The following is a 19,030-nucleotide window of genomic DNA, read 5'->3' on the forward strand; positions in this document are numbered from 1 at the left end:
AGCAAACGCATTTATGCTTGGCAAAAGGTTAAAACTACAAAAATGTGTAACGTGATATGGATATATTACTTGTTTGACTACATGTTGTAAATATTAAAAATGTGAAAAAAAGGAAATTTTTTTAATTATTAACTTGCATAAACAGTTAGTATATCTCTGGACTCAGTACGGAAAAATCTACTATGAATATGTGCAGACAATCCTGGTCCATGACATTATATTCCAGGCATGAATTAGCATTTCAATGCGGCTGTGAATATACTTTAAATTTCCAGCTTGATTCATGTGACATGAATGTAAATATCCTCAAAGTAATGCCAAAAAATGTCAGTTCATGATCATTGTTTCATTTGAAAGCCAGCGTGCTGATGTGCACAGTCAAAACCAATCAGGAGAGTGTCGCTGATCAAACGCCTAGAAACAACACTGCAAAACCAAAAATAAATGCATGTGCGTGTGTGTGTGTGTGTGTGTGTGTATCTATGTGTAATGTCATGCATATGCATGAAGCTTAGATCATGTTATGTTGAAAAATCATTTTCGAGTGCCTCAACATGACAGAACTTTTGCTTCTCTTGGTTTCGCTTGTTGAGTTTTGTTTGTGTTTTTGTGGATTTTAATAAGAAATTAAGTTATTAAAATGTTTGATCATGACTGCAGGTGGAAGAAAATGGAATGAAGACAGCTTCCAAATGTCCTTCATTGAAATGTGCATGTCTGCAGGGCACCTGCTTTGTGTGTGCGTCATTTATACCTTTGAGTCCCCAAACCATCATGAGTTCACTCTGCTATTGCTGGGAAAATTACTTTCACTCTGTGTGTGTGTGTGTGTGTGTGTGTGTGTGTGTGTGTGTGTGTGTGTGTGTGTGTGTGTGTGTGTGTGTGTGTGTGTGTGTGTGTGTGTGTGTGTGTGTGTGCGTGCTCAAGTTTGCACCTTCACCTTGTTTAATAATAGGCCAGGCAGGTTTGGACAGAGCTTTGCCTTTGGGCAACATTGATGAGACTTTATTATCTCGGGTGATGCTCGTGCCTCTGATTCTTCCCTCTTCTCAGTTTGATTATGCAGAACATGACCTTTCTATAGTCTAGCAGGATCTGAAGACTTAACCACTGACCTGCAGTCTATCTCGTCAGACTGAAGCAAGATCAACAATTAACAGCGTGACCGGGCCAAATAGAGCAGAGTGAGAGAGGAAAGAAGAGGTTTCTAGTTATGCTGGTGATATTTCTGCTCTTCTGATGTGACTAAGTTGCAAAATGTGTGATGACATATGCAAAATATATCATTTTAATCTGATATGGGTACAAATATATTCCAATTTGCCAAACAAATTCAATGTGCATCTTTCTGATGGGCACTCTAACCTGAAAGAACATTTCCTGAACAAAGTAATTAACCTTCAGCAGGTATGAAAAGCAATCAGGCTAGATCAGGGGGAAGTTCAGTGCAAATGCTACAACCCAACATGAAAACTCAGTTAATTTTCAGAAAGTAACTGATTGTGTAGCTCTTCCCATAAGTTCTCAAGAAGGAGAACGTCGTGCTGCCTGTAGTGCAAAGCCATAAAAACTGAACAAAACATAACCTACCGTGGGTGGGAAACCTCGGCAAATGAGACACACAAAATAAATGGAGGGAAAGCAGAGGAATGTGTAACAAATCATCGCACTGAAACTTCACCGTTCCTTATGTCTCACGATGAAGCTTTCTGTCATTGTCCATGTCAGATTCATTACCGTCCCGCGGTGCGTGAAACACGGAGCCTTTCACCGGAGCGCCGGCTCCAAGCGAGCTCGTGGCATCCCTGAGGAGTCAGCATCCTTGGTACAATGGATTCTAGATAAAGATAATTTATTACAGTTGCAGCCTCAGATGAAAGGCTCACAGGAGAAGGTGGCGAGAGGACGAGCTGCGTCTCAAGCTGGGCTCAATGTGGTTTATTTAAAGGCCTAGTTAGCGCGTCTTATCGTTACCCCAGTGCTGGGACCTGAATGGTTCAGATTACAGCTGCTGCTTTATTTCACTTACTATCTCTATCTGCAGTGTGGCCTCTGTAACTCGTGGCTATTTCTGTCTCTCTCTCTCTCTCTCTCTCTCTCTCTCTCTCTCTCTCTCTCTCTCTCCTTCACTTCTTCATTGTTTTCCCAATAAGCTCTTCAGTTGTGGACAAGAGATGAGAGAAGATGACTTTCCTTATCCTCTCTTCTTTAGCAGGTTCACAGTGATTATCAGTGGAGTATCTGACATGAAAGGCAAAACTGACGGTTCAGCTTGTGTTTTCTCTTCTGGATCATCAGTGTCTGGCCACATCTTACATCAGTTTTTATATTTTGTTACAGGCAGTTGGGGTTGGGGTTCGTGGTGTGGGTGGGTGAGGGTAGGTGTGTGTGTATGTGGGTGGGTGTGCGTTCGTGCAGGTGTTTTTATTCTTAATTTCTTTTATGTAAAGCACTTTGTGTTACATCTTTCACTGCATGAAAAGTGCTCTGCAAACATCACAACCACAGTGTCAATAAATCAAGCGTCCCCCAACTGACAGACAGAAAAGAGACTTCATCTCAGAGAGACAAGTTTAAAAGAAAACACAAGTCCAATCAGTTAAAGTGCTGTCTTAAGAGTGTGTGTCAGAGTGGACTCAGAATGACTCAAACATCTGTAAACAACTTCCAAATTATTTGTGTTGAGCTTGGACACACTCGTCCTTTGGTATGGATGAATCAGTGTGAGATTTGCAACAGTAATAGAAGGTTGTGCACAAGGTGACAGAGAAACTGAAAGCAATATTCAAGTCTCTGCATGGTTTTTTTTGTTTTTTTGCCAGAAGCTGTCTTGCATCTTCGTGTTGAAGGATCCGTTTTACAGCTTGGTAACAATCCCCCGGCACACTGCCAAGCTTCGCAAGAACTACTTGAAAACACAAGAAGATCATGGAGTCCTGGCTGGTGCAGACTCACCTCTACAATCACCTGAAATTACTAACTGCTGAACATTTATGGGGTCACTTGAAATTGAGAAAGTATTTCTTACTTGGCGAGGACCTCTCTTGAACATTGTTAAATCGTACCGGGATAACATGGGAGCATAGTTGTAGAATCTGTGCACCTGGAGTGCTGCGATTTTCAGAGAGCGAGAGAAGTGAACAAGTACTGAGAGATTCTGAAATACATCGCTCAGCTATAACTTCATGACCGGGTCAGGGAGAAGGAGAATCACTGATTTGTCTTTTATCATAGAACACATTAGAGCAGGGATGTCAAACACGTTTATTGCAGGGGCCACATATGGCTCAATATCATCTTGAGCAGGTCAGACTGGTAAAATAGTGCCATAAAAATCTGTATAATTTAATTTGAAAGTTTTTCTTTGTTGTGGCGCAGGCAGAGTATGTATTTTGAAAAAAGTCTATATTTTCACAAAACCAAACATTGTCTCCTGAGAATGAAAACAACCTCAACAAAAACCTTCTCCTGCAATGGTTACAATAAAAATGTTTGTACAAACCCACCCTGCATTGGTTTTATATAGCACTCAAAAAATGCTTTACATTGCATTATTCATTCATTCCATACTCAATGGTGGTAAACTACGTAGGCAACCACGGCGGCCAGGGGGCAGACTGACGGAAGCGAGGCGGCCATTTTGCGCCATCGGGCCCTCCGAACACCACCAACCATTCACTCTCACACTACATGCAAACAGGCAGTCCGGGGTTCAGTGTCTTGCCCAAGGACACTTCGGCATGTGGGCAGGCAGAGATAGGAGACGACCACTCTATCAACCCAGCCATGCTGCCCCACAATACTTGAGAGATACTTGTCAAAAAGTCAATGGTTTCTTTTAGTTTTTTAGGAGGCCAGTTTTGGCCCACGACTCCTATATTTTTTACCCGTTATAGAAAGTGGGATAAATTAGGCAGGATGCAAACAGGAGGTGAGAAAATCTGAAGTTAGACAGGTATAAATATGCAGTATAAAGCTGAACAGTGAACAGGTTTGTGTGTCGACTGTTAAGCTTGTGCTATCTTTATTAAATAAGGACTGAGTTCTGAATTTAAAACAAATGCAAAGCAGGGAATTTACCAAATAGGTAAATTGAAGACCTCAATGCATCTGAATGTACAAACAACACTATGTAAGTTTGTCAATAGGTACAGTCTAACACTCTAACTTTTGGAACGTTCTACTTTTTTTTTTTTTCCGATAAGTTTGTGTTAGAATTTGATGCGTTCTCCATGACCGTGAAATGAACAGGCAGACACAAAATACTTAACTAGTACTACAAGAACAACTAAAATATGACATGTGTTACTTGGACGAATCCACAGACTTCTACAAGAAAGAGTGAGTGAATTACTGAAGCGATGACCTTAGAAAATATACAACCTGGAGTAAAACAACACGAGGCCAAGATGTAGAGCTGCTCTGCATTATAAAAACACTCTGCTACCTCGAGGCCTGGACAGCTTGCCATCATCCAGGGAAATATAAATTCACAAGTTCATTGGAGGCAGCCTACAGGACACTGTCACCGTCTGCCAGCCGAAGCTCAGGAGAAGCTGGGTGATGTGGCAGGACAATGACCCGCAACAAATAACGCCACGACACAATGACTTCAAAAACAGAAAATACCCATTTTGGAACGACCTGGTAAGAGCCAGACCTGAATCTAATAAGGAGCCTTTCAGGTTCAGATCGTCCAGGACTCGGTTTACTTGGGAGGTGACAATTTTCACACCTTCATTTGGTTCGGTGGCGTTCACATTCACTTTTAAGGCCAGATCAAAATGCCTGGAAAATGTCACGCAATTACAACAGCTGCTCAGTTGGGGACGCTGTTGTGCAAAACAAACACTGAACAGAGAGGAACTAAAAAGGAAATACGGCTAATTGATTAGTTCGGATCGAAACCAGAAGTCCCACCACTTTAGCTTCTGGTGGTGGCTTGGCTTGTTAGCTCGTGGCTAATGGGTAGCCACAAACAACTGTGATAAAGCGTCTTCAGACCAGATATCAATGAGCGCCTTTTATCACTACTTCTTCCTCTCTACTCCACATCTTCCTGCAATACGCCTGTTGCTTCTGATTAGCGTGGTTCATTAGCCTTTATTTAGTTAGGTGACCCACATCGAGATTAACAAGCTCCTTTAACGGTTAGCTTTGTTTTTTACAACCCAGAATGCATTGTGCACTACGTCAAGTCTACCCTCAACTAGTAAGAGCAGGTTGACATTGTTGTGGTTATTGAACCCAATTACTACATGTTTTCATTAATTTAATAAGGCTCATTTACAATAATATATCGCTTAAAAGACGTAGCTTGAAAAGGCAGAGCAACAAGTCCTTCATTCAAGTGTCACAAGAGGATCTGTCAGCCAAGATGCCAACGGATCCCGGTGTAAACCTGAAGGGAGAATTTCCTCCTCTCGCTCACTTCACACAAACCATCTGCTTCCAGTGCTGACAAACACTTTTGAGGCTTTCCTGCCCAAGGATTTTTCACTGCAGGTAGGAAATGAGATGAACGAGTGGTGTCCTTCAAGACCTCAGTCTTGCACTAGAAGAAGGAGCTCCTTGAAGTCTTGAGAGGACGGAGGAAGAAGCAGATGGAGGAGGCACAGTGTGTGGCAGCGGCAGCGTTAAAGCACGAGGGAGCATTGAGAAGAAATCATTTACTCTTCAGTGGGGCCTAGTGGCTAATCATCAGATAAAAACTAAAAAGGCCCACTAACTGCAGGACAGGTGGAGAAAGAATTGTGCGAGTATAAGCAGGAGCCCGACAAAATGAGCAACGATCAAAAATCCACAATATTGAGATGAGCTTGGGAATAGCTCCACTGAGATTTTCAGTACTTCATCCTTGTATCTCAGGCTCTTCTACCTCACAGCCAACTAGAAATCTGTCCAATTTTACCAGGCAATCTTTGATGTGTTGCAACGTCCATGCATTGTGTTTATTTTGTGTGTACGTGTAGTTGTTACCTTGTTTGAGGGAGTTAAATATGTATTCATAATCAAAACAAAGAGTATGGAGACAAAAGTGCCCATGAAAAATAAATCATCTATGAGACATATGAAGCTATGGCAACATTAGGTTAACATGAGGGGTAAGGGTTGACCAAGTGGTGGTTCAAATTAGTTATGTAGGAAATGAATAGAATTGAATGCAATGTTAACAAAAACAAAGCTGCATTTTGTAATACTCTGCCACATTTTTAAATACATTTCCTTAACACATGTTCTAATAAACTTTGTTGCATCTTGTAATAACTTATTACATATTACAACAGCCATTACAAAATGTGGGTATTCCAATGCAATAATTCGCTGTATTATGTAATACATTTTGTAATTTATTCGTATACATGGTTCTATGTTTACTAATGTAAAAAAAATTCAGATTCAGTTGGACGAGAATTATAAGTTACTCTTTGCTTTTGCTCACATCCTGCCGACACAGCGATGGTAGAATGAAGGATCTAAATCAGGTCTAATAATAATAATAATAATAATAATAATAATAAACATGGCTGAATTCAACATGAACAGAGGTCCCTTGCAGGACACACTCTGGGATCAGGTTGAAGTTACTGGTGGACTGACCAACTCAAGGATGAGTTCAGAGCTAGTTGTTTCAATGTTCTTAAAAAAGGAAAAAACAACAACAACAAATCACATTGACGATAGTGTCACAACAATCACTTTCAGTTAATTCCCCCCCCCCCCCCCCCATAACTCAGAAATACCAGTGTTGTCTTACCTTGAACAGCCCGTGCTTGTGGCTGTGCTGGCCCAGCCACACTCCACTGCCCGGGGTGAGCTCCATCTGAGGGGGGTCTATCACTCGCTCATAAATCCTGCCGAAACAAACCAGAGGAAAATGTTTTGTCACAATTACCACAGAAATACAAACAGGTTTATTTTTTTCCCCCAGTAAGCTGAAAACCAAAGTGAGTCCAACAGACTTGATGCATGTCTCCCTCATGCCCCCCCCCCCGTCACTCCCTTCATAAAAAAGCAGAGGCTTCTCTCCTCAAGCATGACAGCCAGTCTCGCCCCACGGCCCTGGAACACAGTACTGATATCTGGACCGGGATGTAGGCTGGATTAACCGCCCGACTCCTGACATAGACACAAACAAGCTTTGGCATTATCAAGGCAAACATCCTCAGCATCGTTTTTCTCCTTCAGTGTGATGGGCTCAGGAATGCTGGTGAGCTTCAATGGGCCTCTGTGACGGTGTCAGAAAACAATCTGTCAGGATTCCTCCACCTACCTCTTACAATATGAGCCAGACCCAATCTGAGCAACAAACCGCTTTTCTGCTCGTTTTTTTCATTTGCCTTCACTGCAATGGTAAATACATGCAGTCGTTTGCACACAGAGAATTAGCAAAAACACTTCTACAAAACAGGTTGTTCCACTGGAGACAGTTAATATGTTGAAGTCTGATCAGCGCAGAGCAGAGAAGGCATTGGAAATTACACTTTTTTTTTATTAATGGTAAAGGTTGTTGTCAAAACTGTGCAGAGGACATAAAGTGAGATTTGTGAGGCAGAAAAGTGAGCAGCTGGGCAGGTGATTGGTCTTGATATATGGCCGAGCCGATCCAGTGCACATAAATCATGGTCACCTTTTCTTTCTTTTTTTTTTTTTCTTTGGCTTACACTTAAAGGTACATTAAGCAGTATTTCTGTTATTAACATTGAGGGAAATGACTCCTGGTAATGTCAAGAGATCAAAAGTACTGCTGATCCGTGCAGCGTTGCCATTTTCAACCTGGACCTGAAGAAATCCACCGGCAAGTCGAAAAGCTGCACTTCCTGAACAAAGACCAGGTAATTTACACAGAAGCTACAAGAACATTTCCGGCTGCAGCAATTTCCAGAATATAATTAACATGTGACTGTGGTGGAAAGAAACTGGACTTCATTAGGATGTGTGTGATCCTCATTAAGGTACCTTGTAGGTAAGCTGGAGAATAAATTGATCCGATGTGTGATTGTAGTGGTAAACAAATATTACTTAACACAGAAAGAATCAATAGTTGATTTATTTGTGTGGTTTTAGTTAAAGCAAACAAGGAACTCTGTCTGAAAAATGATTTCAAATCAGTAATCCCTGATTCCCAACCTTCACTTGAGATTTATAAAGTGTCTTTGATTCACATTTCAGAAACTCTGGTTTTTGTGTGTTGGTACGATACCAGTTTGGCTTCACTGTAATGTTTTAGCAAATCAGCCTTTACCTATTTATCCCAGCAGCTAGGATTCATTGATAGACAGTGTTTGGTATCCAATGGCTTAAATTATACCTTATTTCTTCTCCCAACCTCCCATGTCTGCATTTCTCTCGTGTCAACATCTGAGCAGCGGCGACGACTGTGTGCCGCACAGTCGGGAAATTGAAATACAGCAATGCCAATTAAAATAGTTATGGGCACACGGATGCATTTTCATGGTCTGACACCACAGGCTGCAGCTATAAACTGCTAATTATACGGGACATACAGCAGTCAACACACTGTACTGTGTGATTAACAGTGTGATTTCATGGGGATGGAGCAAGATTCGGTGAAAAAACAACAAGAAATGTCCAACCCTGAGCACCAGAAGAAATAAAATGATCAAATATGGTTTCATATAACAAAAGTGGCAAACATGTAGAAAATACATTGTGATATTGCACATTGTTGGATATTAATGCTGTCTTCACAATATAATCTGTTTGTCTCACATCAGTGTCAGAGCATTATTGTTTTAACTTCATTTCTGAGTATAATACACTCAAATGAAGCTAAACTTATTAAATTATACTTACAAAGAAATTCCAACTCCATTATAAGAAGGAGAAAACATTAGAAACATTTCAGTAATGCTTTCCCAAAATGAAACTGAACATAATCTTCCAAAAGCCAGATTAATGTCGTACCTATTTTACTATGTCATTTGTATCAAGTCGCTATTGAAACGGCTTGTTTGTGAATTTGCTTTTAAACGTTTGTTACTCACGGAGGACTGTGGACGGTTGAAACGTGAGTTAGTTGTGCAACACGTTGGGTTTCAAATCCGGACCAAGCTGCAATTCACTAGATCCATTCTGAGCACGCTCAGCACTGAGAACCATTAGTTTTAGGAAGAAAACCCGAGTTTTGGGTGAAAGTTTTTTGTAAGTTAATGTCTTAAAACATGCTTCTTGTGTGTTTTTGTGGATATATTGTGCCTGCTGATTGCCAGTACTAATGTTACCACTGTTTGCAATGAGGAGATTAATCCACGATAGTGAAAGTCTGGGTTTGTGTTTTCTGGAATATCATCAAACTGCCATTGGAAAAATAAATAAATACAGACTTAAGTCTTTTTTGACTCAACGGACCAATTGCAAATAAGCACAACCACACTAACTATCATTCATTCAGTTGTCAAACCTTGAGCACATTTACACACCTGGTCTTAGGCCCTGTTGATACAATAAGGTTTTCAGGAGAAATCAGAAGCATTTTTCAGTATTTCTGTAATTTCCATGTCATTAGCTGTTGTTCTCAAAACGTTGCTGCACATATGCAAAACATTCTGAAATGAAAATGCAGAAATGATGCAATTTCAGTTAAAGTGTTGTTGTGTAAATGCAGCCAAAGTGTGCAATGTCTGTTACAACTAGTTAACACGACAGGATTACAGACATATACAGACGATCACTTTAAAATAAAGCTGCCAGTATTATTCTTTTGTCAAATTTCCAATATCATCTTGTTACATTTGACTTTTGTATGCATTATACCAGAGGATCCAAAGAAAAGATAGCTGATTTTTAGTTGTAATAGACTCAAAAAGCAAATGCTTCTGTTTATTATTACCAGAGGGGAGGATGCACCTCATACCGTTTGCTTCACTCCCAATATTAAAGGACCCATATTGTCTATATTTCATGTTTCACAGTCCCTCCTCTGCTCATGTGGATAATAATTTGGGTGATACAGTAGAAACACTCAAAACTTGTGAAATTCTAGTTATTTCTTGGACTGAGCTGACGTCACCTCTCATGATGGTGGTTCTCAGCTCCTCCACCTCCTCCACCCTCACGGAGACTGCAGCCCAGCCCACAGCCGCCTCCTCCACCCCCTGGGTGACGTAGCCAGCAGCTCACGCTCGCTTGGTAGTAACCATAGCATGGGGGTTGGGTGTTTGCCGGTACATAGCGGTACTTGCATACAGAAAATAAACCTTTACGAACAATGGCGATCCGTCACGTCGAGCCGTTTGTCCTCCATGCAGAATCGGACCCTGAATTTGAAGCAACAGCCCCGACGGCTTCGTCAGGACGTCTCGGCTTGGTAAGTGACTAACGTTAGCTAATGCTATGCCACTTGACGTTATTACTGTGTAGCATTCGCTTTGATTCCATCCTTTTGTAGGTGCACGTTTTTTTGTTGCAGAACGATGCCAACACATTTTTTCCAGTGGACATGAAGGTGAAAACACATTTTCTCCAGTGGACATGAAGGTGAAAACACATTTTCTCCAGTGGACATGATGGTGAAAACACATTTTCTCCAGTGGACATGAAGGTGAAAACACATTTTCTCCAGTGGACACGAAGGTGAAAACACATTTTCTCCAGTGGACACGAAGGTGAAAACACATTTTCTCCAGTGGACACGAAGGTGAAAACACATTTTCTCCAGTGGACATGAAGGTGAAAACACATTTTCTCCAGTGGACACGAAGGTGAAAACACATTTTCTCCAGTGGACACGAAGGTGAAAACACATTTTCTCCAGTGGACACGAAGGTGAAAACACATTTTCTCCAGTGGACACGAAGGTGAAAACACATTTTCTCCAGTGGACATGAAGGTGAAAACACATTTTCTCCAGTGGACACGAAGGTGAAAACACATTTTCTCCAGTGGACATGAAGGTGAAAACACATTTTCTCCAGTGGACACGAAGGTGAAAACACATTTTCTCCAGTGGACATGAAGGTGAAAACACATTTTCTCCAGTGGACATGAAGGTGAAAACACATTTTCTCCAGTGGACATGAAGGTGAAAACACATTTTCTCCAGTGGACATGAAGGTGAAAACACATTTTCTCCAGTGGACATGAAGGTGAAAACACATTTTCTCCAGTGGACATGAAGGTGAAAACACATTTTCTCCAGTGGACATGAAGGTGAAAACACATTTTCTCCAGTGGACATGAAGGTGAAAACACATTTTCTCCAGTGGACATGAAGGTGAAAACACATTTTCTCCAGTGGACATGAAGGTGAAAACACATTTTCTCCAGTGGACATGAAGGTGAAAACACATTTTCTCCAGTGGACATGAAGGTGAAAACACATTTTCTCCAGTGGACATGAAGGTGAAAACACATTTTCTCCAGTGGACATGAAGGTGAAAACACATTTTCTCCAGTGGACATGATGGTGAAAACACATTTTCTCCAGTGGACATGAAGGTGAAAACACATTTTCTCCAGTGGACATGAAGGTGAAAACACATTTTCTCCAGTGGACATGAAGGTGAAAACACATTTTCTCCAGTGGACATGAAGGTGAAAACAGATGTGGAACAACAAAAACAGCAGTTCAATGTGAAGCAGCAGAGACTGAGATGTGGGCGTGTCTTGTTTTGGTTTCTCCTCATGTCAATCTTCCTGGAGGCGGGCTTCTCCAGCTCTGTGACGTCATCAAATAGAATCAAGGTGTTGAGCTCCCCCACCAGGTAGAACAGAGAAAGATCACTGTGAACTCAAGCTGGAGGGAATCAATGAAAAAAAAAAAAACACTTTGGGGATTATATGAACCCCAAATAGTACTTTTATCATGTTTAAAGCACAGAAAAGTCGATTTAGTGTAATATGGGACCTTTAAACTCTGTTTTAATGTCATCAACAGCACATCTATGTAACTGACATATTTTTAACTTGGACGATTTCTACGTTTTGACAGTTGAAAGTGCAAGTTATTGTAGGTCTGGATTATGTTCAGTTTGTTGTTCTGATTACATAAAGTTTGAGTTCTTTTTTTTAAACAACACGTAATTGCATGAAAACGTTTTTACCTTACTGACATGCAGTTGCAGCCAAAACATGTCAGCAAGGAAAAAAATGTTTCCCTGCACTTATCTGTCATTTAAAAAAGAACTCACACCTTATTGTAGGTCTCTGTACCTGAATTATGTTTTTTTTTTATTTATTATTCAATCAATCAAAGTTGAAGTGTTTTTCTTCTACATGTCTTACTTTTCCACTTTATCCACTGCTCTTTTATTTGGTAGCTTTTCACCTTCACGCCCCAGTAACACCTAAAAACAAACCTTTTATCACAAGTGGCACCGGATTACGTTGAACCCAGATGGTTTATTAGTAGCATTTCACCCTAGGCTATGTATTTTCTATTTGTTTTGCAGGGAAAACAACCGGCACTATGATGACACCCCTTCTTTAAAAGTGGGCAATAACACAACGTAAGCAAGCCGAAGGTTAGACAATCCTGTCGTCCTAAACTCAATACTGGTGGATCAGGCTGAAATCGACAATTAAAATTAAGCTGGGAATAAATAGCCTCATCTGCAGAAGAAGATTCAAACAGAATTAGCGTTAGCATTAAAGGAGGCTAAGACTGACTTGCATATTGGAAAGGAAATACTGAGCAACTGAAGCCTGCTGGAGTCGGACAGCAGGGAATACATGATACTTTAGAGGCCAATGGGCCAGCCCCTTCATGTCATCCATAACCAGCAATATGAGGCTGCACTGCTCCACTTTCACACTTCTCCTAACCATCATCATCATCATCATAATGATGTGTGTAAGCGACAGGCCGGCATTTGGACACCGAGGAGTCGGGCTTGCATGGAGCCGCCCGTCATGATTCATGCGAATAGTGAATGTGGAGCAAAGAGAAAACCCCGACACGTGGAAAGTTCTGCCTTATGGCCAGCTCGGACTGCAGAGGCGCCGTACGGCACACTGTATAAATCCCCATCTTAATACATCACACATATTTTGTTGACAGCCCATTTCAATAAGCTGCCAGGCCGCCTCTTTTTCACCGATTTACCGACTGAATTGGATAAACTACATTTAATCACGGGCAGTCAGGACTTGAGCTATGCAGTCTGGCTGCTGCCCAACTTTTGTATTTAAGTCACTGATAAGCGCAAATAAAAGGACAAAATAAACAGTAAATAAAGCCACAGACATCATCAAAAGCCATGCCTGTCTCACTTAATCGATTATATGTCAGAAAATTTCAAGAAAACTCCCTGCTTTCATTTTCTAATATTAAAACGCCATTCATTCAGGTCTGGCAGACTTCATGAACAATCCCAATCACAGCCTTCCTTATTTGCTCTGCCAATATCTGTCTGTCATACTAAACTCCAGACCACTTTCAACACTTTCAATTTTCCCCGAGTTGACCTCAAGACATTTAGTTCTTTGTGTCTCGCAGCAAAGAGAGCAAGTTAGAAATTGGGAGTCGTTGTCCTTTTTTGGAATCCGTTGCCTCACAACGAGGACAAAATTGTCAACGGTCTCGGTTCATCTGCTGCCAAAAGTCAAAGTTTGAATTTTGCCAAGTTACTCCAGGCAAGTGGGATGCGACTGGTTCCTGTGGACCATGAAACTCAAAATACTACTGTCACTTACTTCCAAAACTGCAATGCATTTGCTACATTTTTTTGGGACTTGTCACTTGAGTTTGTGCAAAAAAAGAAAAAAAAAACACGTTTGTAGTGGTTGAAAGCCATTTCTGTTTTGTCATTCTAGGATCCTGCAAAGGCCTTGAAATATCTCACATTGAAAATGAACTTACTCTATATTGAACAATTTCACCACTTTCATTTTGAAAAAAAAAAGTGTTTAACATTGTCAGTTACGTGGCCCCACACCCATGCACCACCTTTGAAAGCTGTCGTCCAAGAGGCTGGACCACCATTGACAGAAACCTTGAGTTCAATGACTTGCTCGAGTACACTCGAAAAAGCAAGCCGAGGATCAAACTACCATTCATCCATCAGTCTTCTCGTGTGTTTATGGGGCTGGAGCCAATCCCAGCTGACATTGAGCAAAAATACAGGGTACAACCTGGACAGTAAACCTGTCCATCAAAGAAGACACAGAGACAGACAAACACCTGCATCCTTGAAAAAAACAAAAAACAAAAAACAAAACAAAAACACGTGCAGACATGAATATGAAAAGCATGATGTAAATTCACACTATAATAATTGAGGTTAGCATTATGGGTTTTCATCTGGGCACTTTGGGAAAAGTTAGCACAGCTGTTAATGTGTACGTGTCCACCATGTACTGTGGTTTCTTCCCAAAGCTCAAAAACATGTATTTGAGGTTAACGTAGGACTCTAAATTGCCCTGTGATGGACTGGTGACCCGACCCAGCCTGAGGCCACGTTTAGACGTATCTGTTGCGCTGCCCCCTACAGGTTTGGTTGCTCATAGTTGCTCTGAACCAAGTGTATATGTGGTCCATGTCAATGAAGACTTTTATTTTTAAATGTAGAGGGGGAAATATCAGTTTTTGTAAAAACCTGGGTACGTGTAAATGTGGCCAGGTTGAGGGATTATCTCTGCAAAGGAGAAGTACTCAAAGTACTCACTAACACAGATTTAGAGATATTTGTGAAACATATTAGAGAGAAATGGATGTTGTATGTAAGTAGAAAAGGTTTTAGTTCAGCCCATGATAAATGGGATCAAGCGTTTATATTTGTTTTTGTTCAGTGTAGTTTGCTACGATTGGCCTCTAAACCCCAAATGAATTAAGTTGTATCAAAAATTCAAAGCGATATGAGGGTTAGGCTTCATTTACATGAAAACACGTCATCAATGCGTTTTCATTTCAGCAAAGTTTCGGAATTATACGGAAACTGCATAAATGCTGAAAACAATGTAGTGCATTGTTGGGCCACTAGAGGGTGCTGGTTGGATTAATAATGCATTGGTTTCATATAGCACTTTGCTTGGCACTCAAAGCGTAATTCATTATTGTATTATCATTGCATTATTCATTCCCTCCATACGAGATGGAAGAGAGGCTGCCAATCTCCAGCCACCACCAACCACTCACTCTCACACAGGCAGTTCGGGGTTCAGTGTCTTGCCCAAGGACACTTTGGCGTGGAGGCAGGCAGAGATGGAAATCGAACCTGAAACCTTCCTATTGGGAGAGGTGCAAAAATATGTGCAGAAATATTTACGAGGGCTGTGCTGTGCATGCGCAGCAGCAGCGTTCCCGCTGTCCACACAGAGACAGAGCGGCCAAAAGTTCACTTTCTTTCATTCTTTGCTACTTCTAAATTATAGACTGCATAAATATTTGTTGTGTTTGCAAGATGTTATCCTATTAATGAAAAAAATTAATGAATGTCTTTCTTCTTCTTTTTTTTTTACCGTGTACAGTCCTCGTGACACCTCAGTCAAACCACACCATATTACAGAGAAAACAAACGTCGACAGGAATAGAATACATTAAGCACAAAATGCAGAAGAATAACCATGTGAAAACCTCTCCTTTGTGAATGCAAATTGTGGCCTATTAATTCTAATGTGCTCATAATAATTGGGATGATTCTCAGTTACAGACCATTTACTGTGATTGGATATGAATTCCAGCTCATTTACGTGAGACTTTCTGCTCTGCTGTACAGGAACAGCAGCTGATCAGCACTTTTTTATGCTAATGCAATGTATGTTTTGTTGCTGTACTAACTGAGCCTCTCTACATATAAGTTAAAGCAACTGTAGCAGAACTTAATCTGTATTAAAGTGGACATCTGTGCTCAGTGGAATTTGCTACCACCGTTTGATGTTTAATCTACAAACAGAACATTTCCATCTATCCACAAGTGCAGAGCAATTTTTTTCTCTTCTGTTGCACAATGAGAGCAAGATGGATTGGTGAGAAGAAAGAAAGAAAGAAGATGTGTTAAATATGCTGGATGATTGTTTTGTGCAAGTGTGGCATTGCAGGGAGGGGGGGGGGGGGGGGGTCAGTGGATAATTGCAAAGGATTGAAATATAAGATCAGAGAAACATACAGTGATTTTATGGACATTTTATTCCTCATTCATGGTAAAGAAAACAATAAAACACCACAACCTTGATTTAATTTACAAATGCAGTTCAAGCATGTCTGCAGGGTTGAGTGTGCATAAAGAGGTGCAATCACCACCTGATATTATATTATCTTTAAATGCAACATTGTGCGCTCTGGGTGGGTTGTCAGTCCTGCAAACCAAAATGTCAGCCCATTTCTTCATTCCCTCGGGAAATAAACACTGAAATATCAGGTTTATGAACAGAAAACACAAGCAAGATCTAAAGTCCAGCCATCTTGTCAACTTCTTCAGTATGAATGCTTTGTTTTCACTGCCTTCAGTACCTGTGCTGACCATTTATCCCTGTGTAGACCTTGAAAACCCCGGAGAAAAAGCTTTTATTCACATCTAATCTGCTGTAGCCAACACTACAGTGTCTGTTTCACTAACTGCTATCCAGATGCACAAGCCTTTGCTGACGCTACGATGCAATGAATATTATGATACAGATGTTGCTCTCATGTATGCATCAGACCAGAACTATGAAGAAGAATGGAGGTAGAATAATGGAATGCATGCATTATGCTTCCTTCTTTTACCTTCCAGTATGTCAGATGGAGGAGGCATATTCTGGTGTTGCTTGCAATTTGACTTGTATTTGTGTTGTTACCTAATAGCCGTTTCTATTTCAGTCAAGGTTTCGACGTGGCTTGCATGCTTCAATTTCCTGCGCTACATATTTAGATCCTACTTGAACAATATCCTGTTTACATCACAGAAAACTAAAGTCATGCAAACCCTTTAAATACATGGGAATAAGAACAAAAATAACGATGTTATTACATAAAATGTCAAGACATTTTTATTTTTATAGTGTGTTTATTAAGTCTATTATTATTTAGTGGCTATTTGAAATCATAAAAAAATAAGTGTAAAAAAATAAGAGTATGCAATGTATGTGATAAACAAAATCACAGGGAGTTTTGTGTCTTATATCTTGAATATCTTGGGGGAAAAAGCTGTGGAATACAAAATAATTACATTACAGACTGATCAAACAAAAGGAATAGCATTAAATATGTTATTCTTCTGTTCTGTTCTGTTCTGTCGATGTTTCTTTTCCCCTTTAGTTGTTGTTTTGGGATTTTGTTTGCAAGTTCTACACATTCTTGGTCATTTATATAGCTTATATAATAGGCATGCTTAAGCCAATGGCTTTATCCTCTTCTTTTTCTCAGTTAGTTCATGTGAACAGTATTTCTTGGTGATTGTATTTTCCATGTGTTGAATCATTCATTCATTCATTCATTCATTCAAAATGTTTCTGGATGGGGTAAAAATGACTTTAAAATCTTGTAAAATGTTCTAAATTCCATTTCCACTTGTAGTCCATCAGTAAGTGCTGGTGTTCCACAACACAACAGAAAAAAAGCTAAACAATCTAAAATAAATAAATTGTTTGCATGTTTACATTACTTTACGGTGCACAACACATGATGTAGAAAATAATTCAAATATGGTGCTAGAGGAGATATATTGGTGGGAAGTTGAAGTACTCTCCACTTTTAAATGTCTAACCAAATTCCTGCACAAGCTCTATAAACCATGACTGAGGGCACTGAGAACTAAAAACCTAACTAAAATTAATAAATGTAGGTGGAAGCAGCAAAAGTGTTCAAAACACTGATCTCGTCTTATCGAAATACAAAGAAAGGATTGGTTAGAAATCACTTAAAAATGTGTTTCTGTTTTTAGGAATAGATAAGATGGTAGTGTTGTGGAAAGAGCCTGTGCTGCCGCCGTCTCACTCCAGTATTTTCTTGACTGGGGAAGCGTTACTGTATATTCAGACAGCTGTCACCGCGGCTCCCTGCATCTTCCTCTCAAAGGGCATCTGTCAGTATCCGAAGCTTCTTAAGAGCTGCGACTGAATCGAACTGTACCGGCTCCTCTCAGACTGGAGCTCTGCCACCCACTGTGGTTGAAAGAATCTGGCATTATGTTCTGAGGTGGCAGGCATTGCCATTTGAGTCAATGCTACCATTCACTGGTAAATCCAGCCTAAGTCATCGTTCTGTAGAAACGAAAGACCAAGAAATCCCTGATGTGAGGAATATGGCCAAGGCGGTATTTTCTGCCTTCTTTCATACAACATGTTTCCGCGCAGCGTTTACCACAACAGGACGAAAAGTGGGAAAAAACGAAAAGTGGAGCATCGTCGGTGAGTGAAGATAGAAAACCATCGCAAACTGGAGCAGATCCTAATAGGGTGGCAGATGTATCATGTTTAATGGATAAACCGACCCAAATGCCTTCATCCCCAGGTTGATGCAGGGAAGAGGAAGGGCTTTACCTACAGTATGTAGATGAAGATAAAGTCTGAACTGGCTTTGTCACCCAATTCCCAAAGAAACTGGTACACCTGCTTCCTCACACTGTCAGATATCTGTAATTGCTTCACCTCCGTGACGACCTTATCTGTTGATGGAAGCTGCTGTCCTCTCCTGATAAGACACGCCTACTGTAGCACAGATATACTCTTCAAAAAGAAGGGAGGATGGTAAGTTATGAATGTATGTGAACGTCCCCTGGGTCTCCTTGGGAAAGAGGGCTCCTCCTCCCCCCCCCCTCCTCCTCCTCCTCCTCCTCCTCCTCCTCCTCCCTCCTACCTCCGCCTCTCCTCCTCCTACCTCCTCCTCTCCTCTCCACCTCCTCCGCCTCCTCCTCCTCCTACCCTCCTCCTCCCCCCTCCTCCTCTCCTCCTCCTGCTCCTCCTCCTCCTCCTCCTCCTCCTCCTCCCCCCTCCTCCTCCTCCTGCTCCTCCTCCTCCTCCTCCTCCTCCTCCTCCTGCTCCTCCTCCTCCTCCTCCTCATCCTCCTCCTCCTCCTCCTCCACCTCATCCCTCCTTCCTCCCCCTCCTCCTCTCCTCCTCATCCCTCCTCCTCCTCCTCCACCTCATCCTC

At 41.1% G+C, this 19,030-nt stretch overlaps 1 protein-coding gene across 1 annotated transcript in view; it reads right to left on the reverse strand.

The window, feature by feature from the left end:
• The window catches only part of LOC308132332 (protein kinase C-binding protein NELL1-like), a 446,993-nt gene that overhangs the window by 297,437 nt on the left and 130,526 nt on the right, over nucleotides 1-19,030 (reverse strand). The window contains 1 exon segment of the mRNA XM_080499395.1: nucleotides 6,758-6,854. Within this exon segment, the coding sequence (XP_080355521.1) occupies nucleotides 6,758-6,854 (97 nt within the window).

Source organism: Blennius ocellaris, assembly GCF_963422515.1.
Source record: "Blennius ocellaris genome assembly, chromosome: 1".
NCBI classification, from domain to species: domain Eukaryota; kingdom Metazoa; phylum Chordata; class Actinopteri; order Blenniiformes; family Blenniidae; genus Blennius; species Blennius ocellaris.